The 27,491-nt window shown below is 42.1% G+C and overlaps 1 protein-coding gene across 2 annotated transcripts in view; it reads left to right on the plus strand.

Annotated features, from left to right (window-relative positions):
• Positions 1 to 27,491, plus strand: part of LOC136363736 (kinesin heavy chain) — a 72,713-nt gene that overhangs the window by 26,792 nt on the left and 18,430 nt on the right. For both annotated transcript variants that reach the window (XM_066323191.1, XM_066323192.1), the window contains exons 3-13: positions 3,141 to 3,214; positions 8,780 to 8,884; positions 11,247 to 11,295; positions 12,033 to 12,088; positions 12,946 to 13,033; positions 14,520 to 14,644; positions 16,331 to 16,435; positions 16,728 to 16,876; positions 20,900 to 21,048; positions 23,772 to 23,947; positions 25,584 to 25,652. In XM_066323191.1, coding sequence (XP_066179288.1) covers positions 3,141 to 3,214; positions 8,780 to 8,884; positions 11,247 to 11,295; positions 12,033 to 12,088; positions 12,946 to 13,033; positions 14,520 to 14,644; positions 16,331 to 16,435; positions 16,728 to 16,876; positions 20,900 to 21,048; positions 23,772 to 23,947; positions 25,584 to 25,652 — 1,145 coding nt within the window. The remainder of the gene's footprint in view (positions 1 to 3,140; positions 3,215 to 8,779; positions 8,885 to 11,246; positions 11,296 to 12,032; positions 12,089 to 12,945; positions 13,034 to 14,519; positions 14,645 to 16,330; positions 16,436 to 16,727; positions 16,877 to 20,899; positions 21,049 to 23,771; positions 23,948 to 25,583; positions 25,653 to 27,491) is intronic.

A 27,491-nucleotide genomic window follows, 5' to 3' on the forward strand; every position in this document is an offset into this window, starting at 1 on the left:
ATTGCAGCAGTTTTTTCTGTGTTTTCTCCTCGTTATTCCACACACAAACTTGGTTTTTTTAGGGGCAAAAGGGGTGTTCTTGGTGTTCTTAGTGGAATATCTGTGAAATCCAGTGGGAGGACGGAGTGTGGAAGGTTTGGGAGCTGTTTTGCACGCAGAGATTTTGGCATTTAAAAGGGGAATGAGAACACAGGTACCTCGTGGGAAACCCCCCAGTTCTCAGAGCAAAACCTTCAGAAATTGTGGGAATTTCAGGCTCTTCTCTTGACAATGACTTTTTTGGGGGACACTTAATTAAGCCTCCCTCCCCCAGGGCTGAAACTTGGTGCTGGATGATCCATCCTTGGTGCTTTCCATAAAACTGTGAATATTTGATGGATATTTGGTGGATAAGGATTATTCTCCTTATATTTCCAGGATTATTCCTCCAGTATTTACAGGATTATCTCCCCAACATTTACAAGGTTATTCCCATGATATTTACAAGATCATTCTGGTATTTACAGGATTATTTCCCCAAGATTTACGTGGCTATTTCCCCCAAGATTTTCAGGGCTATTATCCCCTGAAAATTAATTAACCTATTATTAAAATAACCCTATTTTCCAGCTTTATTCCCCCAATATTTACAGGATTATTTCCCCAATATTCACTGGGTTTTTCCTTTGATATTTCCAGGGTTATTCTCCCAATATTTACAGGGTGATTTGCCATATTTTTACATTTTTTTTCTTTGATATTTACAGGGTTATTCCCCTGATATTTTCCAGGATTTTCCCCCCCAAAATTATAGAATTGTTCCGTTGATATTTATGGCTTTATTCCCCCAATATATATAGGATTATGCCCCCCATATTTACAGGATTGTTCCCTCAGTATTTAGGTTTATTCCCCCAATATTTACAGGGTTAATCCCTTGATATTTACAGGATTATTCCCCCAATATTTGCAGTTTTTTTCCTTTGATATTTACAGGATTATTCCCCCAGTTTTTTCTGAGTGATTTTTCTGGTTGTAAATATTGTTGTAGAATTGAGGAGATTAAGGGTGAAAAAAAAAAAAAAAAAAAAAAAAAGGAATACTGGGCTAAAAATGCAGCTGTGGGAATTCATTTGGTTTTTTTTCTCAGGAGAAAAAAATTTGGGGAAAATCTGAGAATCCCTGAGTGGAGAGCTGGGCCAGCAATTGAAAAAAACCACTTAGGCTTATTTTTTATTTTTATTTTCCTGGAAATTACATAAAAAATCCCACCTGATCTTGGTTCAGTGGGTTTTTTAAATCTGATTTTTCCCTCTCCTTCTGGAGTTTTGAACAGGTTTTTTTTTGTTTTGTTTTGGGGTGAAGTGTTTTGTTTTGTTTTGTTTTTTTGAGGGGCTTTTTCTTTCTGGGCTCAGTGCACAGATGGTTTATAAATGAATAAAGGTGGAAAAATCTTCTGACAAAAATAACCTCAAGGCTGAAACCTCTGGCTTGTTTTCACTGCAGGTGATGCAGAAGCTATTTTTTTTTTTAAAGTTTTAATTGGAGGAGGTGTTTTTTGCTAATTGGGAAGGTAAATTGTTTGTCTCTGCTTCCTCCAGCAAAATGCAAATATTGCTGCAAATCTGAGCAGGTTTTTTGAGCAGTTTTCTTACATAACAATTGATTAATCAGGTTAATTTCCCCCTTGGCTATGAGCTCAGCGGGTACCTTGCATTCACCTGGAAAAAATAACTTTTCCCCTTAATTTTTCCTCCCATTATTTCCCCCCTTAATTATCCCCATTATTATTTTTCCCCCCCCATTATTCCCTATTTCCCCCCCATTTTTTTGCCTTTTCACCATTTTCTGTTTTTAATTTCGGTTATATATAGATATATTTAAATTTAACCAAATTCAGCATGAAGGTGAAATATTAGTAATGAACTCCATTGGACCACTACAACTGGATTTCTTCCTCCATTCCAATATTATTTACAATCGATTATTTTAAACTTTGTTTCCTTAAAGCAAGTGTCTGTGTTTCTGCCAGCAGAGGAGGATGTTAATTAATTCAAAATGTTAATTCCAGCAGGGCAGTAATTAAGGCCTCTGACTTTGTCATTCTCTTTGAGTGTAAGATTATTTTTCTGGTTTTTTTCTGATTTATCTTATTTCATCTTCCTTCCTGTCTGGAGCACCTACCTGGGGATGCAAATAAGGAGATTATTTATGTATTTATGTCAATAATATAATTGAAGTATCATAAAATGAACCAATATTTTATTTATGATATAAATAATTATATAATATAGTTATATACCATATTATTTATATAGGTATATTACTATCATAATATGTACAATATAATAGAATAGAAATGGAAATTATTTATATTATAAATAAATATATTGAGAATATATTTATTTATAATATAAATAAATATGAATATATATATTTTAAATATTGATACTATAATACAATTTAATTCATTAAACAACATAATGGATAATATATATAATATATATAATGTAATTTAATTAAATTAATTTTTTTTGCCCGGAAACCTTTATTAATTGAGATCCAGAGGATGGGAACCATCACAAATCCAATTTAAGCCCTCCCAGCCTGCTGGAAGTGGGCATTAACCACTGCAAAGTCAATATTTTGATATCTGAACCCAAAATCGAATTATTCATTCTGCCCTGAGAGAAGCTGATTTTCAAATTCCTCTTCATTTGACTTTTATTTTTTTTTTTTTTTTTGCTTTGCAGACAGGCTGAGAAATTAATGAGGCCATGAACTGTGATACAGAAGTAGAAAATAGAAAGTGAAGTTCATAATAAGGAACCTCTGTGAATTTGTTGGATTTTCTCCAGGGTGCCTCTGGTTTTAAACGCAGCTCAGCTTTTTCTTTCCCGTTTTCCGCAGATATCTGATGTCCAGAGAGATTTTTTCACCCAGGAAAAGGAGAGGGATGCCAAAAATCCTGCAATTCTCTAATTCAGATTTTTATTATTAATTTTCTTTTATTAAAATTAGCTCAATAACTCCTATTTTCTCCTTTTTTTTCTGCACAACTTCCTTTCTAGTTCACCTTCAACCCCGTAAAAAATCCTGAAAATTCAGCTTGAGGCTGCTATGGAAGAGTTTTTAAATTTTATTTTTCTTTCTTCTTGCAGATGTTCTGGAAGGCTACAACGGCACAATCTTTGCTTATGGCCAGACCTCGTCAGGAAAAACCCACACCATGGAGGTACAAGGAGCAAAATTCACATGAAATTCAAGCAGTTTGGCAGGCAGAAGTGAAGTTAAACCACATTTTTCCCAAGGGTTGTGGGTTTTGGGTCAGCCAGAAGGGTTTTCCCATGGCTTTGGGGTTTTTGGGGTCAGCTTGAGGGGTTATCCCATGTTTTGGGGTGGTTTAGGGGGTCACCTAGAAGGGTTTTCCCACAGTTTATGATTTTTTTTGGGTCAGCTAGAAGGGTTTTCCCACAGTTTATGATTTTTTTTGGGTCAGCTAGAAGGGTTTTCCCATGGTTTGGGGTGGTTTTGGGCGTCACCTAGAAGAGTTTTCCTGAGTTTTGAGGTTTTGGTCAGCTAGAAGGGTTTTCTCACAGTTTGGGATTTTTGGGGGGTCAACTGGCAGGGTTTTGCCATGATTTGGGGTGGTTTTGGGCGTCACCTAGAAGGGTTATACCATGGTTTGGGATTTTTTCTGGGTCAGCTAGAAGGGTTTTCCCAGGGTTTGGGTCAGCTAGAAGAGTTTTCTCATGACTTGGGGTGGTTTGGGGGGTCAGCTAGAGGGTTATCCCATGGTTTGGGAGTTTTTGGGGTCAGCTAGAAGGTTTTTCCCAGGGTTTGGGTCAGCTAGAAGGGTTTTTCCATGGTTTTGGGGTTTTTTGGGGGTCAGCTACAAGGGTTATCCCATGGTTTGGGATTTTTTGGGGTCAGCTAGAAGGGTTTTCCCAGGGTTTGGGTTGGTTTTTGGGGCTCAGCTAGAAGATATTCAGATATCCCAGCTGAAATTCCAGGATTTCATCCTGGCACGAGGCTGGCGTGTCCCGGAGCAGCTCAGCCCAGCAAAGCTGGGCTTTGGGGAAGGTCAGACTGAGCTCTGTGGGTTCTGCAGGTTAAAGGACAAGGGGAGCCCCGGGGCCCTGGGCCAATCTGCATTCCTGCAGGGCTCCATCAGTGATGTCTAATTAATCCCATCCTCGTCAGGAGGGGGAAAATCACTGGCTCAGCCCTCCCAGATGGCACAGCCCCGAGTGATCCACCAGCTCGGGGTGTGATTAAATCCAAATGTCTGCAGGGCTGGAGCTGGTGCCTGCACACAGATCTCCTGAAGCCAATTTATATTCCGAATTACAAGGGGCTGGTGAGGGGAATGAGCGTGGAAGAACGGCTGTTTTCCCCCTTTAATAAAGGGAAAAAGCCGTCCTTTCAAAGGCCACATTCAGCTTTAATCCCTCTCTCAGCCGAACATCCTCTTGTAAAGTTGCTAAAGTGCGTTGTGGAAAAGGGGAGGAAAAAAAAAAAAACCCAACCCTAGTCTGAAGTTGAAGGAGTGGTAAATCCTCTTGGTGAAGCTGTTACGGGGGATTTGGTGTGAAATGGGAAATGGGAAACGCTTCACGGTGTTGATGTTGAGCTGCACCAGGACACGGGGCACTAACACAGCCAGGGAAAGGTTTCTGACGGGCTCAGATCTTTCTTTGCCACCTGGAAAGTGAGGTAAAACCTGGAAAATCCCCCCATGGGTGGGTGTGATGGGCTCTGACCCCACAGAGAGCTTGGGCCCCATAAATTGGAGTTACGGTGTCACCGTCCTGAATGAAAGCAGCCCTGCCTCAAGTGGTGCATTTCACCTGTGGAAATCAATGTTTCTATTAAAATCTGAGGCTTTAACGAGCAGAGAACTCTTGGGAGGAGTTTCCCACCAATTTTCCAAACCTTTTCTGTGAGCTTACAGCAGGATCCATGAGGATATTTGTGGTTTCTTTCCATTTTTAATTGCAGCTTTCCAGTCCACCTTTACCTTGTTTTTCCCCCTTTTTTTATGGCCTCTCTCTCTTTCAGTGGGAGATTCCCTGCCCATGGAATGGGATTTTTGAGGTCCCTTCCAACCCAAACCGTTTTGGGATTCCAGAAATGAAAGTGGGGCCCATTTTCCATCCCGTTTTTTTTTTTTTTTTATGATAATCTAAAGAAATTTCTAATTTCTCCTGATTAAAACAGTGACAACTGTGGCTGAGTGTCCCTCACACTTCAGGATTTCTCCTCTGAGCTGGAGGAGCTGTGGAAAGGAAAATACAATTATCATGGGACTTGCTGGGCTCAGAGGAATATTTAATGAAATGCATGAAAATTATTAAGGGATGAGTTCACCTTTAAGCTCACCTTTACTTCGTTCTCCCCTTCCTTTTTATGGCCTCTCTCTCTTTCAGTGGGAGATTGCCTGCCCAAGGAATGGGATGAGCTTTGAGGTCCCTTCCAACCCAAACCATTTCATTTCTAGAAATGAAACTGGGGCCCGTTTCCATCCTCTCTATTTTAATGAAAATCCACAGAAATTTCTAATTTCTCCTGATTAAAACAGTGACAACTGTGGCTGAGTGTCCCTCACACTTCAGGATTTCTCCTCTGAGCTGGAGGAGCTGTGGAAAGGAAAATACAATTATCATGGGGCTTGCTGGGCTGGGGAGAATATTTAATGAAATGCATTTAAAAGTTGTCACTTCCTAAAATTTATTAAGGGATAAGGGCTGCAGCATCCCTGTTTTTGTGGCTGCCTCAGGAATTGTGTGTTCAGTGTAGGCTCAGCTCAGGCTGGATTTGTGCACCCTGAAGGAATCTCAGCAAATCCCTGTTTATCCCAGTTTAGGAAAAGCTCCTTTCCCCTCTCAGGGCAGTTGGTTGCAGGGAGATTTTCCAGGATTTCTTCAGGGAGAAGGGATGAGAGTGAAGCTGCAGCCACTTGTGATGGAGCAAGGGACAGCAAAATCTTGTATATTCAATTTTCATTTATTTTATTGTGTATTCAATTATTTTTTCATTTATTTAATCGCCTTTTTTCACCCCCATTCTCATAGCCTAGAAATCAAACAGGAAAGATTTTTGACTTTTGGAGAAATTTAATGAGATGCTGGGTGAGGTGTAGGCTTTAACTGCTGCAGGAGGTGATACAATTTATGGAATATAAATAAAATATTCACAGTTTAGCTCCAGCTGAGTGCTGCTTTGGAGGGAAGGCAGTCAGCAATGGAGCTGATTTATCCTTTTTTTTATTTTATTTTTTTTTGTTCCTCTCAAGATGTTTCTGTAATTCAGGGATGAGTGCTCTGAGCACAGGCTGTGGGATGGAGGGAGAGGTGATGTCAGCTCTTTGTGTGGAATTGTCTTCATCCCCTGCCTGGCGCAGGGAAATCCACTGTCCTTCCACCAGCTCTGGGGGAATGAGGCAAGGGCTAAAATTTATATTTTAGCCTGTATTTTAGGCCACAAAAATTAAAAATATTATATATTATTTATGTCCTGTTATGATAATATAGAATTGTATATGCTATAATATATAAATATACTATTTTTTAATATTAGATATTTCTTATTATATATTATCTGCTTCATAACAAGATATATTATATATATAAAAATCTACATTTTAGCCTATGTTTTGGGCCAAAATTTTTAATATATTATATGTTATTTATATGTTATTTTTATATAATATGGTATATATAATTGCATAGTACTATAAGATATATTTTAATATTATATATTATTTTTTATCTGCTTCATAACAATCTATTATATATATTATATATAAAAATCTGTATTTTAGACTATATTTAAAGATGCTAAAACCTGAAAAACTGGGGAAACAGGTCAGTGTGACCAACCCCTCACTGGCAAACACACATAATAATAAAACCCACATATAATAATAATAATAATAATAATAACATAGTAATAAAACACACAATCATGTGTGTGACTTTCTTCTATTTTACTAAAAAAAAAAAGGAAAAAAAAAGAAAAAAGTTTTTAATAATTTTTATCAATTACAGGTCAAATCTGACCACCCGTGATGAGGATTGTGTGCTCATGTGCTACGTTTTTCAAAAAGAATAAGAATTCCCTATCGCTGTTTGGAGTGAGAATATTTTTTTTTTTGTGCTGGCCTGGGCAGTTTTAATTGGACAAAGATTTATTCCAGAGGCGTGTCAGGGATTCCAGACACCTTGTTCTGATGGAATTGTCCACTGCTGGCTCGTTATTTCATATTTAAGCAGTCCCACGAAACTTTTAGAAAGAGAAATTCACTGTAAGCTGGAGTCAGAGAAGGACTTGACTCCAGCTTGACCTTGACAAATTTCCTGATCCTGTTTTGGTGGCGTGGCCTCTCCCAGATGGGCCAACAGGAGCAAGGCAGGGCAAGGAGCCACACGGGGAATTTGGGATGAGTTAATACTCAGTTCCTACAAGGAAAAAGAGAAAGTAGTTGTGCAAATTAATATGGAAAATAGTATTAAAATTTTATTAAAATTATTAAAATGGAGGAGTTTTGAGTTCCCTGGAGCCAGGCCAGGCGGGCTCGGATTTGGAATATTTTCCTGGAATCCCCAAATCCCCTTATCCCAGATCTTCCCTCAGCCCAGTGGGAAGGAGGAACAGGATGTTTTAATGCCTCTTGTCACAGATTCCCCAAATCCTGGTTGAACAGGGAGAACCAGGCTGGGAGCTGGGTGTTTGTCGTGTTTATCCCTCAGGGGGGACATGGGAGAGGAGCTGACAGGACAACAGGATGCTCCATGGGGTGAGGAATTCCAGGGTGTTCAGTTGGTTCTGTCACCTTTTCTGGGCACCAACATCAAGTTAATCCCCTCCTAGAGCAATAAACCTTCACAGGGATCTGTCCTGGTTTGGGAAGTGTCTGCCAGGGAAAGCCAGAGCTTCCCTTGGAATGGAGAATGTAAACCCCTCCCTCCAAATGATTGTAATTCTGGAATTAAAGGGGCTTTCAGGCAAAAGATTTGGGAATAGGAGTAACAGTTCTTTACTAGGAATAGTAAAAATACAAATGTAGTAGTACAAAAAAAGCAAAGAAACAAAAAAAAGAAAAGCCCTGGAAGAGTCAGAACACACCTGAGCCCTGTTGGTCATGGTGTTGGTGTCAGTCCAGATAAACCCTCCAGCAGTGCCAGATGTGGTTCTGGTGGAGCAGAGATGATCCTGGAGAAGCTCCAGTGGTACTGAGCTGGGGCTGGTCTCCTCTGGGAACCCAGATAAACCCTCCAGCAGTGCCAGATGTGGTTCTGCTGGAGCAGAGATGATCCTGGAGAAGCTCCAGTGGTGCTGAGCTGGGTCTGGTCTCCTCTGGGAATCCAGTGCAGAGGCTGTGCTGGAGTTCTGAATCCCAGGGGTGATCCAGGGGGAATGCTGGGCTCCTCCCCCTGGGTGGAGCCTCTCCCAATGGGATGATGGAATTGTCTCAGCCCTGCAGTGAGCCTGGATGGCCCATGAACAGCAGATATCCCTGCAGGGAGGGTGGGTCCTGGAAGGGATAAAGAACCCTGTCCCACCTGGTTTAACAGCTGCCCATTAACAGAGGATCCCCCTGGAGTTATCAAGGATGGATCAGGAAAGAGATAAAGAAAAGACCTCCCCAGCTGGTTTCAACAGATGGTAACAGAATTCATATCTTGGTTACATCTTGCATTGCAACCCAGGACAGAACCCTCTGGAAGCGCAAAGTTGGGATAAATCTCCCTCCTGTCCTCTCCCTGAGGAAGGATTTTCCTGGGTTTTGTGTCCGCAGGGGAAGCTGCACGACCCTCAGCTGATGGGAATCATCCCCAGAATTGCACACGACATCTTTGATCACATCTACTCCATGGATGAGAACCTGGAGTTCCACATCAAGGTAAACCCGGAGTGACACGTTATGTAACGGGCTGGGGGGAAGGAAGTCCAGGGAAATCTGCCTTGGAATGTTCTGGGGGTTGGGTTTTGTCCCTCCATCCCTTATTACAATGCAAATTCCAGTATTTATTACTGATGATACTTGCTGGAAATCACCTCATGCAGCGTCTGGAATTTTTTTCTGGAGTGTGTGTCTGGCTCGGGTTTGCTGGAACCACCCTCTGGGCAAGAAAATACTGATTTACTACAATTCCTCCAGAGATTGGACCCTGCTGGTTCTGACCATAAATTTTCCCTAAGGGCATTTGGGAAAATGCTGCCATCAAAGATGGGGGATTGAGAGTGGGGAAGGGTTGGGCAATCCATGGAAAGATGTTTAGAAGTGATTTTGGAATTCCTGGTGTGCTTCTCTTAGAAAAATTAATATCACTTAGAAGTGGTTTTTGAATTCCTGGGCTCCTTCTGATGGTGTTTTTCCATGTGCTTTCCTTGATCCCAGCCATGTGATCTCCCAAATGCTTGGGAGTGACCTTTCATTCCCACTGCCCATCCGAGGTCCTGGGGAGCTCTCAGCTGTGGGGGGCTCTGCTCCATCTGGCAGAGCCGGGCTCAGGCTGCAGCTCCTTTCCAAGCAGACATCAGTAACACAGCCATGGACTGCAGGGAAAAGGAGTTTTCTGTGTCATCCCTGCCCCAAAACTAAACCAGACCCAAATCCTTCAGTAGCTGAGCACAGGTGGATGTGAGGCCACTGTCCCTTCTGCTGCTGCTCGCTGAGAGTGCAGCTCTCTGTCCTCCTGAAAGTCAGAGATAAGTGACTTTTTAGTGCTGTTTGCATTAAATCCCTTGAAGTGCTCCCCGGGGGGAATATCTGTGTATTTATTTTAATCACCTTGTACCTCTGAAGCAGCTTCTGGAAGGGGCTCAGTTGTGTATTGGGAATAAAGTAGAGAGAAAAAACACACCACAAAATAAATCATGAGATACTTCCAGAGACCTTAGGTTGTAAAACGTGGAGAGCCCCCTCTGAATTTCCACCCTGGTTCCCTCCCCTCCTCTGCAAAGCTTTCCCCACACCAGCCCTTGGGGACCAGCAGATGGGGAGCCCCAGCTGGAGGAAATTCCTGGCCTGTCACCTTGTCAATCCCGGAATTGTTCCAATGGTTTCCCACCAGAGCTGATGAATCTCTCCCAGAAAAGCTGCTGGACAGGAGGAGCTGTCAGGGAGAGAAATGTTCTGTCAGCAGCAGCCAGGGTTTAACCAAACTGTCACACTCTTCTAATAACAGACCCAGCGCTGAAAATTAATGTGTTTTTTTTTTTTTCCCCCCTCTCCCTCTCTAATAGGGATCCATTTGGAATTTGGTCAGTCCTCTGTAGGAGTGTTGGTTTTCTGGGCTGTTGGAATCAGCTGCTCCAAAGGAGGGCTTTAAACAAAGGAGTAAAGACAAAAAAAGCAAAATGTGTCTGTATTTAACAGCAGTTTTACCTGGAAAGTTCAGCTCGTCTGTGTAAAAAGACCAGATATTATTTTTCAGATGGGAGAAAATGAGGCTTTATTAAACACCAGTTTATTGATACCTAGAATGCAGTCGTGTGGTATTCCAGCTAAATAATCTGGACAAACCTTAATTAGGGAAGGGTTAGCCCCTACTCCCCTCACATATTTCTGTTTCCTTCTGTGAGTCAAATCCCCTTTTATTAAGAAACTCATTCATTCAATCATTCTCCTTCTCCCTATTTTTTTTTTCCTGAGGACAATCGTCTCTCTTTGTTACAGAAAAGCTCATTTTCATTTCCTTCTTTGGATTTGATTCAAGGCAGAACAGTCACATGTGCTTCATTTAAAAGTTTAATTTAATATATATTGCTGAGGCTCATGGAAATTGAATGGAAAGGATGCTCTCTGTTTGTTTTTGGGGGGGTGAAAATCAATGTACAATTTTTACAATCCTCAAGGCTGAGCCTTCTCACGATGCAGCTGCACAGATTTGACAGCAGCTGGATTGGTTGGGTTCAGTTCAATATTTTTTGTCAATTTTGCCCATGTTACCAAAAAGAAAAAAAAAAAAAAAGAAGAAGATAAGGTTTCCCTGCAGGTTTTTTTTTTTTTTTTTTTTTTTTTTTTGTTATGTGTGTGTGTGCACTTTCCTGATGAATCATTGATAAATGGAGGAAGATCAATGGCTTGTAAATCACTCAAGGTACAAATGTGTTCCCCTGAAAGATGGAATTCAAACTGTGTGGGAGGTGGGGTTTTATTTTTAGTTTGATGTCTTGACAGGGATGGAAACACAGAGAGAGCAAGACACATTTTAAATCAGCAACGTTTAAATCTGTGATGTTTGTGATTATTTAATTAGGTTTCCTACTTCGAGATATATTTGGACAAAATAAGGGACCTGCTTGATGGTAAGTTCTGCTTTTCTGACGTGACTGAGCTCCTTGGCTTCATCCAGAGCTGTGAGCCAAAGCCCAAGGGGAAACAGGGACTTTATCTGGGAGGGGATTCGATGGAAACTGGAGGATTTCTGCAGTTTCAATCATCTGATCCGTGTGCTGTGCATCTGCCCCTGCAGAGCACGAGCTGGGTTCTGAATCAGAGGGTGCTGAGGATCTCACAGCCTCCTTGGCAATGGGTGTTCCTCCAGGAAAACTGAATTAAAAATGCAGGGAGTGCTTCAGAATTATTTTCCCTTGCTGGTGGGGAGGATCTGCTTCTTTCACAGCTCGTGTCTCTGCCTCTGCGTGTTGTGTGTTAATAAAAGTGGATTTTGTTCATCAGTGTAAGGACAGAGCTGCCTGTAAATGTAGGAATGTCAGTGAATGTGGCTCTGAGCTGTTCTGAATTCCAGCCTGCTCTCCTGTCTCCTCTGCTTTGCCAAAACCCCGCTTAGTCTGGGTTTATTTAATTCAGCCAGGCAATAAACAAAAGCTTTCGTGCCCTAAAGTGAAATTCAAATGAACGGGTACAAGACTGGCAGAGCAGGAACCAATTTTTATGTGTCAGAAATGCTGGAGGTTGGATGGGGAATGACTGCAGACCTCATTTACAAATTGCCATCCCCAAAATGTGTCTGTCATGTCTGGAGCTGACATTTGTTCATTAGCTCTGGAATATTCCTAATGATCTCCACGTCTTCCTGCAGTGTCAAAGACAAACCTCGCCGTACATGAAGATAAAAACAGAGTTCCCTATGTTAAGGTAAAAGAATCATTCAGCCCTCAGCTTTTCATTCTTTCCCCACAAAGGCATCTCTTTACACGTTTCCATTTGCACCCAGCGTGTTTTGCTGAAATGATTCCACTCCTGTTTGAAGCCTCGAGTGTTCAGGTTGTATTGGTTCCTGGGTTTAAACAAGTTTCCTGAAATATTAATGGGCTCGAATCGTGTTTGTCTTATTTCCCTGACTTTGAACATTGCCATTTTGTTAGGATGCTGTTAAATTTTAAGCATTCACATTCCCCTTTCATGTCAGATATGAAAGAGAACAACTTGAGGAATTTTGCTCTCTAATATTTCGCTGCGTGGATGCTGTAATGTCGCAGTGGTTCAGGACAGATTGGGTGGGCTGGGAATTTGTTTTATGACTTTTTGGACCCTCACTCGACTGCAATATGCTTGATACGAACATATGTGAGCCTAAATAAGGTGTATATAATGTTTTTTCTGTTTATTCTCAGCTTGAGGAGCAAAAAGAAATCGATAACGTAATTTATTCAGTAATATTGCATTGAGAGAGAAGGACATGGCACTTTGTCCTGTAGTTTGAGGGAGAAAAATTCACTTGGGTGTGAAATCTAACCCAAATTGGGAATAGATGTTGTATCATCCCATGTTTTCTGTGGGAAACTTCATGCTGTGGGTCTGGATTTCAGTGAGCCTTTAATCCTGTGGATAAAAACATTGGCTCCAACGTTTCCCTTGGAAGTCACCCCAAAGCGGCTCTGGCTCCATTGCCTCCCCAACCACCCTGTGGGAGGTTGATGTGGGTCTTCTCCTAATTATTTTCTTCATTAGTGCTAAACGAACATCCCTGATCCCCATTTGCCTGTCCCCAGGGTTGTACAGAAAGATTTGTGTCCAGTCCTGAGGAAGTTCTGGATGTCATCGACGAAGGCAAAGCCAACCGGCACGTGGCCGTGACAAGTGAGTGTCCCCGGGATTCCCGGGAATTCTCTCTCCAGGGGCTGCTGGTGCTTCCAGGGGGTTTATTGAGCCCTCCTGTCCCCACCCCGGGTTCCTTTGTGGATGATTCCATGCTGCTGGAATCACAACACTTTCAGTTAACGGAGTGTGGTTTTGTGCGGAGGCTCCGCCGAATTTCGCCGCTGAACTCGGGATTTAAAGCCCGGCATTAAACGGAATTTCTCTGTCAAACATCCCAGCAGGGCTTGGTGCTGGGAGTGGAGATATTTGGGAATGACAAAGAGCTGGAATGATGTAGTTACATTTTCCTTTGGGCTGTAAATCCCTGGTCAAACAGCAGCCACAGAGCGCAGGGCAGATTTCAACCTCTGCCTGTTTATCCCAGCAAAGCGCTGCCTTGGGTTGGCTTCCCAAATCTTCAGGAATCAAACCCCACAATAATCCAAACTTGTCGCTGCTGTGTTGCATGAATGGGGATAAAAGAACCTCTTCCCAAATTTATACTGGGGGATGTCCCTGATACAAGCAGTGGGTTTGGCAGAACCTCAGTTTATAAAATAAAACACATAAAATATATACTATAAACAATTCATTATATATGAAATATCGATACAATATACTATATGTATTTTATATATGATATAGAAAATATTATCTATGTATATAATATAAAAATATTGCTTGTGGGATGGTTATTTTGGATATATTTAGGGGCTTTTTATGTGTTTTTATTTTTAATTTTAATTGAATTTGGTTTCTTTTGATGCCCTGGGTAACTCCTTTGTGTTCTCTCTCTCTGCCTTCTTGCTTTGGTAAATATTACATTGCTTTTTTGACATCATACTGGTGCAAATTTATTCTGAGTGGCATTTCCTCCTGCTGTTTCTGCTGTTTTCTTTAACAAAATTCCCAAATGCACCTTTTGCCTGTTGCTTTTGGTGCTCACAGAGAAGTTTTGATAAATGGATTTTACTGGGTTGAAATGGCAAGGAGAAAATTGGGAAAAAAACCCAAACAACCCTGATTTTGGAGATAAAGAGAATTCAGATAAATATAAATATTGATGGGAAAGGGTGTGAGATTATGGTAACAGAGAAAATGGAGAAAACAGATGAGAAAGTGGTTTCTTGATCCTTAGTATTTTCTTTTTGCTGCTTTATGAAATTCCAGCATTACATGGTTATAATCCAAATATTATAACCATAAAACTGTGGTTGTGTCTTACCTGTGACCTGGGCAAAGGGGGATTTTTTTACCTGCACAAGCAATAAAAATGTGAAATTTGAATTTAAATAACGTGGTTTGGATGAAAACTTCTGCTAAATATGAGATCCCCTCCCGGAGTTACACCGAGACCTGCCCAGCTTCTCTGGGATTTTTGGGAATTTGGAATTTGGGAATTTGGTGGCAGCAGCTCCGATGGGATTTGGGAATTCCTTGCCAGTTGGAAAGGCATTTTAACAAAAGCTGTGCCCTGTGATTTCAGATATGAACGAGCACAGCTCGAGGAGCCACAGCATCTTCCTCATCAACATCAAGCAGGAGAATGTGGAAACGGAGAAGAAACTCAGTGGGAAGCTTTACCTGGTGGATTTGGCTGGCAGTGAGAAGGTAAATCCTCCTTTTTTTCCTCCCACTGGGATCCCACAGTGAGGCTCTGAGGGTGTCTCACCTTAAATTACCATTAATGAGGCTGTTTAATTTAATTTTTCTTTCAATGTGGGATGGAGAAAAGGAGCAGGTCAGAATTATTGGCATGAAAGGCAATCCCCCCCAAATCTGCACTGATAAAGGAGTGAGTTGAACCGGTGTATTTTTACAAACCTTCACAATTGCACTCGTGTAGCTGGAAAAAAGGAATGTAATTTTGGTATAATTTATCAAATCAGGCATATTTTAACTTGCAGATATATTGCATTGTCCTGTTTCTAGGGGTTTTTTTTTGTAATTATTTCATGTATTAAATGAATGGAACAGCAGCAGTTAATGCAGTTTTCAAGTCTACCTCCCAAAATCTGCACTTGTAATGGAGTGAGTTGAAACCAGTGTATTTTTCACAGGCCTTCACACTTAGAGCTGTGTAACTGAAAAAAAAGGAATACAATTTTGATATAATTTATCAAATTAGGCATATTTTAGCTTGCTTGTATTGTCATGTCCTGTTTCTAGGGGATTTTTTTTGTAATTATTTTGCAGTTAATGCAGTATTCAAGTCCCTGAATCTTGACTCTGGTGACGATTTCTGCTTTCCAATGTAGAAAAATAATCCCCAGAAAGTCACTTTTGTCTGTTTACCAAAAGAGTAATGGTTTAGAACGGTGCTGCAATGCAAAAATGTTTCCCAGTTCTCCTCCTGATGTCTTCTGGAGTGTTCAAAATCAGCTTTATTGGGATTTTGGGTCGCTCATTGATAACCCATGAGTACAATGCAGAGGTGATTTGTCAGAGTAATTAATTATGTTAATGTCTAGGATGGCATAGAGATGTTAAATTAAAAGCTCCTAACGATGTTTACAAAATGAGGGCCTGCTCAGGCACTCCTCTCCTCTGAAAAATCCACTTTTGTGGTTTGTTATGTCTGGGCAGGGCACAGAAAACCTGAAATAGGGATTTCTTGGGTTGGTTGTCTTCTTCAGAGGCACAACTGCTTTTCCTTCATGTCATGGGGCATTTTTAGGTTCTCACCTAAAAGTACAGACACTTGTAATCTAGAGAGAAACAAACGGATTTATCCCATATTTGGATGCTTTAGGAAATCCAAATTTTGTTTTCTTTGTGTAGCAGCAGAAAGGAAAAAACACCAGCAAGTTAGGAGTGTGTAAAATAGAATTTAGCAGTTGTAGAACACAATACCTTTGTCTTGGTGTGATCCACCACGTGACATTTTTGACCTGCCAAAGGAGGAAAGTCGCCATGAAGAAAATCTATGATTTTTTTTTATATTTTTGGTCCATGCCAGCAAAATATAAAGGCAAGGTGCTTATTTTGGGGCCACTGTGGAGCTCCTTGAGAGCTTGGCCTTGGAAGTGGTTCCCAAATGTCCTCAGGTGAGCACAAACTTCTCCCTGAATAAAACTCGGGACAACTTGCAGCTGGAGTGGAAGAAAAGTGGAATTATTACAGGCATGAGCTAACAAAAAAAAAACGTTATAAAAGCCGAGATAAAAATCTGATATGAAAAGATGATGTGAAATTCTGGGCTCTGCTCCTCCAGGAGCATCTTTAGGCTCAGCTCTGCGGGGCTGGAGCTCTGTGTGCTGCCAGCAGAGCCTGACTCTTGCCTGCTCTCTTTGGCAGGTCAGCAAAACTGGAGCAGAGGGGGCTGTCCTGGATGAAGCTAAAAATATCAATAAGTCTTTGTCTGCTCTGGGCAATGTGATCTCGGCCTTGGCAGAGGGAACTGTAAGTAATCCTGGCTGTGGGGGTGAGCAGGGGCTTGTTATTTATCTGTTCCTTTGCCATCCGCTGGGGAAAATAAAAGAGAGTAAAAGGAGATAACGTTTCAGCTGTGGAGGGAGGAAATATTGTGGCTGGGCAGCCACAAAGCTGCTGTGAGAGAAGGAATTAACTCTCAGTGTTGTCACCGGAGCAGTTGGCAAGTCTTGGCAAAACCAGAACAAACGGTGTCACCGTGGACTCGCCTCCTGTCTCCTCGCACTGGTTAAAAGAATTGTCCTTGTGTTGTTTGGATTAGAAAACCCACGTTCCCTACCGAGACAGCAAAATGACCCGGATCCTCCAGGATTCCCTGGGCGGGAACTGCAGGACCACCATCGTCATCTGCTGCTCCCCGTCCGTCTTCAACGAGGCAGAGACCAAATCCACCCTGATGTTTGGCCAGAGGTGAGTGTCCCTCGATGTGAAAAGAGCCACACTCACCCCTCAGGATGTGAGATGAGAAAGAAGGAGCTTTATTTTTGGGTTTGGGGTTTAAATAGGATTTGGGCTTTGACCAGTGATTGAGGGATGAGGTTAACACCTCTCCAAGCCCACTGGTCAGACCAGAAGTTCATCAGTTTGTCTCTCCCCATGGAAAGGAATGTGTAGGACACGAAAGAAAGGCTCCAAATATTTCAGAAGGCAAAGAGCATAGAAAAAAAAGCTTTTATTGTCTAATTCTCATTACCTTTACAAGGTGTTCCCATCCAGACTTACCATGGTTGGTGAACAGGAACAACACCTCTCTAATGCCCCTGGTTAAACAGCAGAACACCACCTGCAGAAGGATTGTTTTGAGAAAGGAGAGTTGTCTGCCAAGATGGTTTTGAGAAGAAGCTTTTCTTGAGAATTTTTTTTTTTCCCTTGGGAAAAAGTTAGCAGCTGCCAGCAGGTTAAAAACCTCTCAGACCCAGAAATATCAGGCTCACGCTGTGGTTCCTGGAGTTGTCCAAAAACTGGAGAGTTTCAGGGAGTTGTGTCTTTATTCCCCAAATAAAATTGATTTTAATATTGGTCAGCAGCTGCCCTGCCTGGGAGCAGAGTGGGGTTGATGAGTGGGGAAGGATTGGGCAATCCATGAGAAGACGTTTAGAAGGAATTTTTGAATTTTCGATTTTCCTGCAAGAAGTACAAAGTGTTCTCTTAATTCCTGGAAATTTTATGGGGAAGATAAAGCCACTGGGCAGTTTTCTGTGGAAAAATTCAGTTTTGCTTTATCTAAGTGTGGTGTTGATGCTTTTGAGAGGTGTCTTCTCCTTGAATTCCACCTCAGGGATCATTGCTATGGTTGTAAAAATATCTTTTAAAATCAGGAAAATTAAGAAGTGTGGACTTTGTAATATTGACAGCTTTGAGAACCTGCCCTGGTAGCCCATGGAGGATTGGACAATTTAGGAACAAAAATAATGGAAGGATGCAGAAAGAGCATTTCCCTTCCATGTGTGTTTATTTATGAGATGCATTGGGAAAGTTTGCAGAAATAGGTCAGGCTCATTATGTAATTACTGCTTTTGTGGTAATTGGGGAGAACTCGGATCCTTTGGAAAATTACTCATTTGGTTTGATTTGTGTAGTAGCAGAAAGGAAAAATACTGGCAAGTTAGGAGGGTTTGAAAGGGCTGAACAGTTCGAGGATAAGCCTTTGTTTGAAATTGGGTTGTCTTCCACCACATGGAGTTTCAGGACTGCAAAAAGAGGCAGCGGCCATGAACAAAATCAGGGTAAAGAGTTGCTTTGGAAGGGTTTTTTTATCCCCCATTGTGAGCTGAACATGATTTTCAGCTATTGGAGATGCAAACTTCTGATCATATCATGTACTGAGCAAAAAAAAAAAACCAAAACACATCCAGAGATGCAGGAATTAAATAAAGAGCATGAACAACTCTGAACTCCAGCTCCAAGTTCAGTTTCAGTTTACACTACTCCTGGTTCCATTCCTCTTTCCAGTAACCAGTAAAATTTGCCTTTCTCTTTGGGGCAAAGCAGTTTTCTGACTGACTCTGCACATCCTGCTTAAACATTCAGCATTTTCCTGGGAGGAGGAACGTTTTGGGGGTGACCCTCATGGAGGACCAGTGCAAGAACTGGGAGAACAGGGAAATATTTGTGAGGAGTTCCTCATGGACAGCACTGAACGGTCAGGAAGGGAATAACTTGTATTTCCCTGGCTGTTGGAATTTGGGCACTGAGAATTTCTGTGCCCACAGGCACTGACCCCCAGCAAACACTGCAGTGACCTGAGCCCGTGGGAAAGGCTCCAAAATGGAGTGACAGCCCTGGGATTGTGGGTGTGGGGTTTGGACAGAAGTGTGGGATAGCACAGGGTGCAAAACTGAGAGTTTAAGGGTTTAGAATACAGTGATATAGATATAAAGCAATATGGGGGTTTTTAGATGAGGCTGAGTCCTTCTTTTTCACCTTCTCGATGGGTCTGGGTGGGATTTTGGAATTGGGTAGAAAAATCCGCATTGTGGGCCAGGGGTGGTTGGTTATTGGGTTAAAAATAAAAATAATTCAGGTGTCATTTCTTAATTGGACAGTTTGTGCTTAAAAGGCCTTGTAAAGAGATAGAGCCATTTTTTTCACTTTGTTAGCCAGAACTCGCAGCTTCTAGGACTGTGACATAGATAAGAATTAACAAACACCTGAGTCCAAACACAAATATCCATCTCTTGAGCATTTAACCCCGGCTCTAACAGCACAAAAGAAGATAAAAACCCCACACCTGGGTGCTCTGTGCAGAGCAGCCCGCAGACTACCCACGCTCAAAGTTCCCTGGCAGGATTTGGGGTGGGAATGCTGCTGTCTCACCGGGATTCTTTTCCAGGCTCTTGGGTTGTTGTGTCTCATTTTTGTGATGTGACACAGCTCAGGACCTCGGCAGCACTGAGGGGAAGGTCTGTGACTCCTGGCTGATCGCTGATTCCTCCATTTCTCCTGGGAAAAGGAAGAGTTATGTCGCCATTAAAATAAATGTCAGGAATCAAATCCATCTTCAGAGGAGCTCTTGTACCAATCAAACTGCACAAGTGCTCCTCTGATAGTAGTGAATCAGCTTTTTTTCTTGTTCTACTCCATCTTCTCTTGTGTTTTTATCTCATTTTTTTTTAATTTAGTTGTCAGTAAGGGCTTCATCCATCATCAGGAGACTCTTCCTGGTGTGGTGGGTTTGTTTTTTCCCTGGTACAGTGAAATGGGTGGAAACTTGAGCTGTGCTTTTAGCAGAGACAAAGTGTAAACCCTGACCAATAGGAATTATTTTAAAAGCAGGGGGTTATTTAAAAAAAAAAAACCAAAAACTTTTAGGGTAATGAAATTTGCCACAGAGTGCAAATCACCGGGGCTTTATAAACTGCTGTGGGGTTTATCTGTTGTTCTTTTCCTCATCCTCTGCTTTATTCAACAACACTGGAGGCATTTGAAGGGACTCAGTGTCTGAGCAGTCAAGGGCGAAGATCTGAGGCTTTCTTAATTCACAGTGATGGGTTTGGTTTCCCTGCTCAGTGTGGATTTGCTGGAGTAGGTGCTGGGCATTGTTTTCTGCTGGCTTTGCATTTCCTGGCACAGTTGTTTGGGTTGGGTTGGAGCTGAGCACTTTCACAGTGATGAAGTGGTGGTGGGTGTTGGGAGGGTTGAAATTTGGGATGTTTTTGCCAAGGGAGGCAGGAACTCCTGACCTTGGCTCCAGAGGCTCTGGCAGGAGCTTTCCCTTTCCCCTTTTCCCCCTTCCTTCCCTTTCCCCCTTCCTTCCCTTTCCCCCTTCCTTCCCTTTCCCCCTTCCTTCCCTTTCCCCCTTCCTTCCCTTTCCCCCTTCCTTCCCTTTCCCCCTTCCTTCCCTTTCCCCCTTTTCTTTCCCCCTTTTCTTTCCCCCTTTTCTTTCCCCCTTCTTTCCCCCTTTTCTTTCCCCCTTCCTTTCCCCCCTTTCCTTTCCCCCTTTCCTTTCCCTCCCCCCCTTTCCTTTCCCCCTTTCCTTTCCCCCTCCTTCCTTCCCCTTTCCTTCCCCCCTTTCCTTTCCCCCTTTCCTTTCCCCCCCCTTTCCTTTCCCCTTTTCCTTTCCCCCTTTCCTTTCCCCCTTTCCTTTCCCCTTTTTTCCTTTTTTCCCCCTTTCCTTTCCCCCCCTTCTTTCCCCCTTTTCCCCCTTTCCCTTCCCCCTTTTCCCCCTTTCCCTTCCCCCTTTCCCTTTCCTTTCCCCCTTTTCTTTCCCCCTTTCCCCCCTTTCCCTTTTCTTTCCCCCTTTCCCCCTTTCCCCCCTTTCCCTTTTCTTTCCCCCTTTCCCCTCTTTCCCTTTCCTTCCTTCCCTCTCTTCCTCCTCTCCCCCACTTCGGACACTCCCAGGGATGGGGAAAAATCCCCAATCCCTTTTCCCACTCCCCAGAGCTGCAGTGGGACAGGAAGCCCACAGCAGCTGACCCGGGTTGTGCCGTGCAGGGCCAAGACCATCAAGAACACGGTGTCTGTGAACCTGGAGCTGACAGCAGAGGAGTGGAAGAAGAAATACGAGAAGGAGAAGGACAAAAACAAGAGTCTGAAGAACGTCATCCAGCACCTGGAGCTGGAGCTGAACAGGTGGAGGAATGGTAGGTGCCAAAAAAATTGGGGAGCTGGATGTGTCTGTGCTGAGACCTTGCCCGAAATCACAGTTTTAATTAATTGTGTCTGACCACCAAGTCCAAACTCACATCGTCACTCAGGCTTTGTAATAATAATAATGAGAGGGGAAGAAGCAAAAGCCAGGCAAAGCAGCAGCCATTTGTAGGAGGAAACAGTGAAAATGCCAAAATTGGGGATTTCAGGGTGAGGAACGCAGGAGGCGTCACTGATGTTAATATTAAATTAAAATTGTTAATGATAGTAATAAAAAAAGGGAAAAATGTCATTATATTTGTTATTTTTTTTTTAATAACTCTGCTCCTCAGGCATGAGCATCCTTGTGGTTTAAGGTAATTGGACCTTGAGTTTGGGGATTTTTTTTATAATTGAATTTCACATTAGAATAATTAGTCCTTTAGTGCAATGACGGGGAGTGGCACCTGCTTAGAAAATCACCATTTGTCTGCGGTTGTGGCTTCTAAATGAAATTTTTGTTGGGAACAGCCAATTTTCTGATGAGAAACGTGGGGAATTGCTGTTCAGGGCGGGTTGTTACATCAGCTGTAGGGTGGTGCAGGAGGCAGAGGATGGATAAACACAAATGCAAGAGTTTTTCTTGAATAGTTCTAAATTAAATTAAAAACTTAATTTAATTTGGAATGCTGGCAAATAATTTTAGCAAACCAGCCTTAGTTCGAATTGCTTATTTCACATTTTAAAAGTCAACCCCCAGCCTCCAAACCAACTAAAAAAATCCAGCCAAAGCCCATTTTTTTTTTTAATAAAAAGCCTGGATGGATCCTTTTTGTTTAAACCTCCTCAACCCCTCCCTCAGTGCTGCTTTTCCATCAGTGTTACCCAGCAAGGCTTTCAAAAGATTATTGATTTCTTGTCTGACCTTCTGCAATCCCATCCTCTGCAAGGATGGAGGTTTGTGACAAAGGGAGCTGTCACAGCAATCACATCTGGGATAATATTCCAGGAATGAGGGATTTATTCTACAGAAGAAAAGGGAAGAAGGAAATGGCTGAGCTCAGCTCTCACTGAGGATTTCAGCTCTCAATTTTTAATTTTTTTTTTTAAATTTTTTTTCTGTGTTTTCCAGGCAGGAGATTCTCATCCTCTCATCAATGAATGAGAAATTAAACATTCTTTTTGGGAAGCTGCTGAGGAGCATTTTTTTTTTTTTTGGTGTGAATTCTAACCAAACCCACCTTTCCTTCTCTGCTCCGGTGAAACCCAGCAGCGAAAAATCAATTCACATTTCCCTCATGAATAATATAAAATACCATCAGGCCTTCAGAAATAGGGCAGAAAATATTTGGAGGGAAGTACCTCGGTAGAGGTGATGCTGCTTGATTTCAAATTCCACTTTTTCGTGCTTTAAGCTGGGGGGAAAAATGAAATCATCTGCTTAGTTGGTTGTGTTTTTTTGTTTTTCTTCTTGTCCTTTTTGTTTTGCTTTGAGGCTTTGGGGTTTGCTAGATTGGTCCTGTTCCCCTGGCAGTGAGATAAACTGGCAAGAGGAATGGCTGGTAAAGCTTTCAGGAGCTCAAATATTGGAATTTTTTTCCTGGAAAAAGGAAAAAAAATAAACCTGTAACCTTTCCCACCCCCTGAACAACATGTGCAGCATCCAGGGGCTCCTTCCCTTGAGCTGCTCCTGAAGGAAATATTCCTCAGGGATTTTGTAGGAAATGTGTCTGCAGTGCACAGGCAACCTCTGGAATTTGATGTTTGGGCTGGAATTTGCAAGGCAAAAGTTAAATATTGTTTTAAACACTGTGCTGGGGCTCTCCTGCTCCATCCTGGAGCTGGAAATCCCTGGAGGAAGGGATATTTAAATTCCAGCAGATTTTAGGCTGGAATTGGAGGGGATTCCCTCTTTTTTTACACCTCTGTTAATCCATGGAGCCAATCCTGACTCTCAAGGGAGTGAAAGCAGAGCCAGGAGTCCTGTGCTTTTCTGCTGGTTTTTCAGGGATCATTGGGGTTGGAAAAGACCTCCCAAGTCCCATGGAGTTTGCATTTCCATGGGATCATCACCCTCACTGGGATGACCACCTCCTTCCCACACCTTTTCCTGGTCATTTGGATCCCTGGAAGTGGCACAAAACCACAACCCCCTTTTTCTTGCCCTTTTCCCCCCCTTTTTTTTGCCCCCCCCCCTTTTTTTGCCCCCCCCCCCCTTTTTTTTGCCCCCCCCTTTTTTTTGCCCCCCCCTTTTTTTGCCCCCCCCCTTTTTTTTGCCCCCCCCCTTTTTTTTGCCCCCCCCCTTTTTTTTGCCCCCCCCCTTTTTTTTGCCCCCCCCTTTTTTTTGCCCCACCCTTTTTTTTGCCCCCCCTTTTTTTGCCCCCCCCTTTCCCTCCCCTTTTCCCTCCCCTTTTTCCCCTCTTTTCCCCCCCCCCTTTCCCCCCTTTTTCCCCCTCCTTTTCTCCTTTTTTCCCCTATTCCTTTTTTTCCCCTTTTTTTTCCCCATTCCTTTTTTTCCTCCCCCTTTCCTCCCCCTTTCCTCCCCCTTTCCTCCCCCTTTCCTCCCCCTTTCCTCCCCCTTTCCTCCCCCTTTCCTCCCCCTTTTCCCCCCCCTTTTCCCCCCCTTTTCCCCCCCTTTTTTCCCCTTTTTTTTGGCTCCCCTGAGCCCCTCAACGACCGGGAATGACCATCCACGGCTTTGGGATGGCAGGCTTTGAGCTGAGCTGTGTCCCTGCAGGAGAAGCCGTGCCAGAGGAGGAGCAGATCAGTGCCAAGGACCAGAAGAACCTGGAGCCTTGTGATAACACCCCAATCATTGATAACATCACCCCCGTGGTGGCCAGCATCTCCACGGAGGAGAAGCAGAAATACGACGAGGAGATCGCCAGCCTCTACAGGCAGCTGGATGATAAGGTGGGAATGGTTCATTCCAGGTGGAAATCCGGAATTATTGCCAAGATTGGTGGCTTTTTTCCCCCCCACCCCTCAATCCCTCCAGCGTTGGGAACTGGAAAACGCTGGGAAATTCCAAATAGTGCATAAAAAAGCAGCTCTCCACCCCCTTTTCCTGTTCTTCAGGAATTCACAGCCAGGATTTCTGTCAATTTTAACTTCAGGCTTTTCCCTTCCCTTCAGTGATTTGTGTAAAATACCTCAGCAAACTGCAAAACACAAAACAAAAAAAAAAAAACAAAAACAAACAAACCCCAAAACCAAACAAAAAACCCCATACAACCAAAAAAAACCAAACAAACCACAAACAAAAAACCCACAAAAACAACAAAACAAAAAAACCCACAAAAAACAACAAAAAAAACCCCACAAAAAACAACAACAAAAACAAAACAAAACAAAACAAAAAACCCACAAAAAAAACCCAAAAAAAACAAAACCAAAAAAACCAAACAACAAAAACAAAAAAAAACCCAAAAAACCCCCACAAACCACCAAACCAAATAAAACCCAACAACTCAAAAAACCCAAAACAAAACCCCCAAAAGGGGTGACGGTCCTTAATAATCCCAGCTATTAAAATTTTAAGGAAAACACATCCCCATCCCCTTTTTGTTTGTGTGGCTGGAGCTGCAGACACAGCCCAAAGTGCAGGTGGCTCATTTATTTATTTCTCTGCACATCAGTGGCATCACTTAAAGCTCTCAGCAATTTCCTTCCCCAGCCATTAAGAGCTTTGGTTTGTGGGAAGATGAAAAGAAAAAAAAAAGGTCCAGAAAAAAGCCATTCAGCACCCTGGATGAGGGCAGCAAAAAGGCTGCCTCAAAAAAAAAAAAAAAAAGGAAGAAAAAAGGCAAGAATCCCTTTTTCCCGTCAGGAATCAATATTCACTTTTAAAATTCAGTTGTAATTAGCAGGAAAATAGCAGAAAGAGAAGTGCCCAGTGTGTCCTTGCCTGTTAATATGGAGGTTTGGCTCTTTGTGGACACAAAGGAATTGGGTTTAAATCTTATTTTTGGTCTCCCTGCACAGTCTGGTTGTACAGCAGTGTTGGTGGCACTGAAAAGAGAATTTTTCTGGAAGAAATGACAGTTTTTCTCTGATTGTATCCCCAGTAGCAATCTCCAGCTTTTACATATTGATCAGGCAAAGGAAAAAAAAAAAAATCAGTCATTCTTTCACTTTCCTCATCAAAAGCAGCAAAGGCCAGTAAATTATTCTGGAGGGAAGTGGCAGCAGGTTTGAATTTCCCCCTGAGCCTAATATGGCACAGGACTGTGGGAAATGAAGATATTTGATATTCATTTCTATGTAGAAAGAACATATTTGATCCCAAACACTCCAAACCCAAAATATCACCATTTATACCAGCTTTTACTGCAGATCTCTGTGTATCCTTATTTATTTTATTTAGGCTATATTTATGTGTATTTATTTATGTATATTTATTTTTCCTTCCCCTCATACCACTCACAGAGTTTGCTGCATTATTCCCCAATTTTATTTTTTTTTTTCTAGAAAGGGGGGAGATAAAAAGTGATCAAATGAGAGCTGTGAAAAGAAATTAAAAAAAATCTCCACCCCTGTTTGATTGCAGGATGATGAAATCAACCAGCAGAGCCAGTTGGCTGAAAAATTAAAGCAGCAAATGTTGGATCAAGAGGAGGTAAGAAACTAAAATAAATAAACCAACCTAAAAAAAAAAAAAAAAACCCAACCCTTTACATTTTGCTCCTTGTTTAATGGTTGTCACAGCTGTTCAGATTAACTGGCTAAAATTCAAGCGGGAAAAGTAGGAAAAAAGCCAGGTTTCAACTCAAAATTTCATAATATTCTCACTAAGCCTCGATGAAACTCCTGGAAATAACAATTCCTCCTGCTGGGAAGTGATGCTGGAGCTCCAAGGGAGGATGGGGCCAGGATTTTTCACTCCAAACGTGATTTTTTTTTTTTGATGTGTCTGTGCCCATTCAGGCATCCAGGCACTGTGGACTGCAGGGAGTCAGAGATTTCCTGGTATCAAATCACTAATCAGCATTATTTTGGTAATTAGAGGCAGCGAGCTGTGGGATGGAAAACCCTGAGAATTGGTGGTGCCACGGATTTGCTGTGAAATCTCGGATTGCTCCCTTCAAACGTTTGATTGCAGCGTTTCTGTCCCCAAAATGAAACTTTTGGAAGGTTCAGGATGGGGAAGGTCATCACTGAACTCAGCCAGAACTTTCCCTTCTCTGAGGAGTTCTGAGGATGCAAAATGAGGCAGCAACACCAAGTTCCCCAAATGTTGCTGAGATATTTATTAGGAATTGCTTTTATTGTGTATCCAGCCCCTCAGAAACAGTTTCCAAGGTGTTATAAGAGAAAAAAATAATTTATAATCCTCTTTTATTCATCACTCAGGGTTCAGCTGCTCCCTCTGGGGACTTGTCCTGGCTGGGGGAACCCCCAGCTTTTTTTATTTTATTTTATTTTATTTTATTCTATTTTATTCTCTTTTATGCCAAGATGAAGCTCCTCATTCTCTTGCCGCAGCTTGATTGGATCTTTTCAATATTATCTTTTGAAGGAGTTTTTGGGTCACTTTGCTGCCTGTGCAAACCAAAACAGTTAAAACTATTATTCCTAAGTAATATTATTAAATCTTCTTAAGTAATATTATTAAGTAATATTATTAAATAAAATTATTACTCTTAAGTAATATTATAAATTACTTAATATTATTAAAAAGTAATATTATTAAATATTATTATCATCTATCCAACAAGATGATGATAATAATAATAACAATAACAACAAGATAATAATAATAATAATAATAATAATAATAATAATAATAATAGTAATGCTGCATTTTATGCCTGCTCAGACCATTATCTCCTGATGTGTGTTATGAGTTTATTTGTGTCACCTCCCTTTTCTTCTCCCATCTTTTTTACATCCCTCTTCTCACCTGAGGCAGATTATTTTTTTTTTTTCCCTCACAGTTGTGCCTTGATTTTGGGGTGATGAGCATCCCTCCTGCTTGGGAGCAGCTGACACAATTATTCCTCACCCCTGGAAGATAAATCAGGATTTCAGTGGTCCTTTTTTCCCCCACACCCCCTTTTTAAATTTTTTTTTTTTTTTGCAAATTCCTCATCCAGCTTTGCTAAATGACAAAACCTCTGCTGCTGCTGTTGTTCAGAGCCTTTTTCTGCCTCGTCTCAGCTCTTGCCTGGGAGGGAGAAGGTGATTTTTTTTATTATTCAAGGTGTTTTTCCCCACATCAGCCGTCCCTGCTCTCCCCTGGAGATGTGATGAGCTCACTGATCCACCAGCAGCTGCCTCACTCTGCTCCCCTCCTAATTAACCAGCCCTTATTTCTGCTTGATTAAGCCAGCAGGTTAATTAGAAACCTGAGTCCTGCTGCAGATGAGGCTGATTTTGGGAGAGGGGAGGGAGATTTGGTGCCTTTTTCACCTCTGGCTGCTGCTCAAGGTGGGTGTTTTTGGGGGATTCTGAATAT

This window comes from Sylvia atricapilla, chromosome 7, assembly GCF_009819655.1.
Source record: "Sylvia atricapilla isolate bSylAtr1 chromosome 7, bSylAtr1.pri, whole genome shotgun sequence".
Taxonomy (NCBI): domain Eukaryota; kingdom Metazoa; phylum Chordata; class Aves; order Passeriformes; family Sylviidae; genus Sylvia; species Sylvia atricapilla.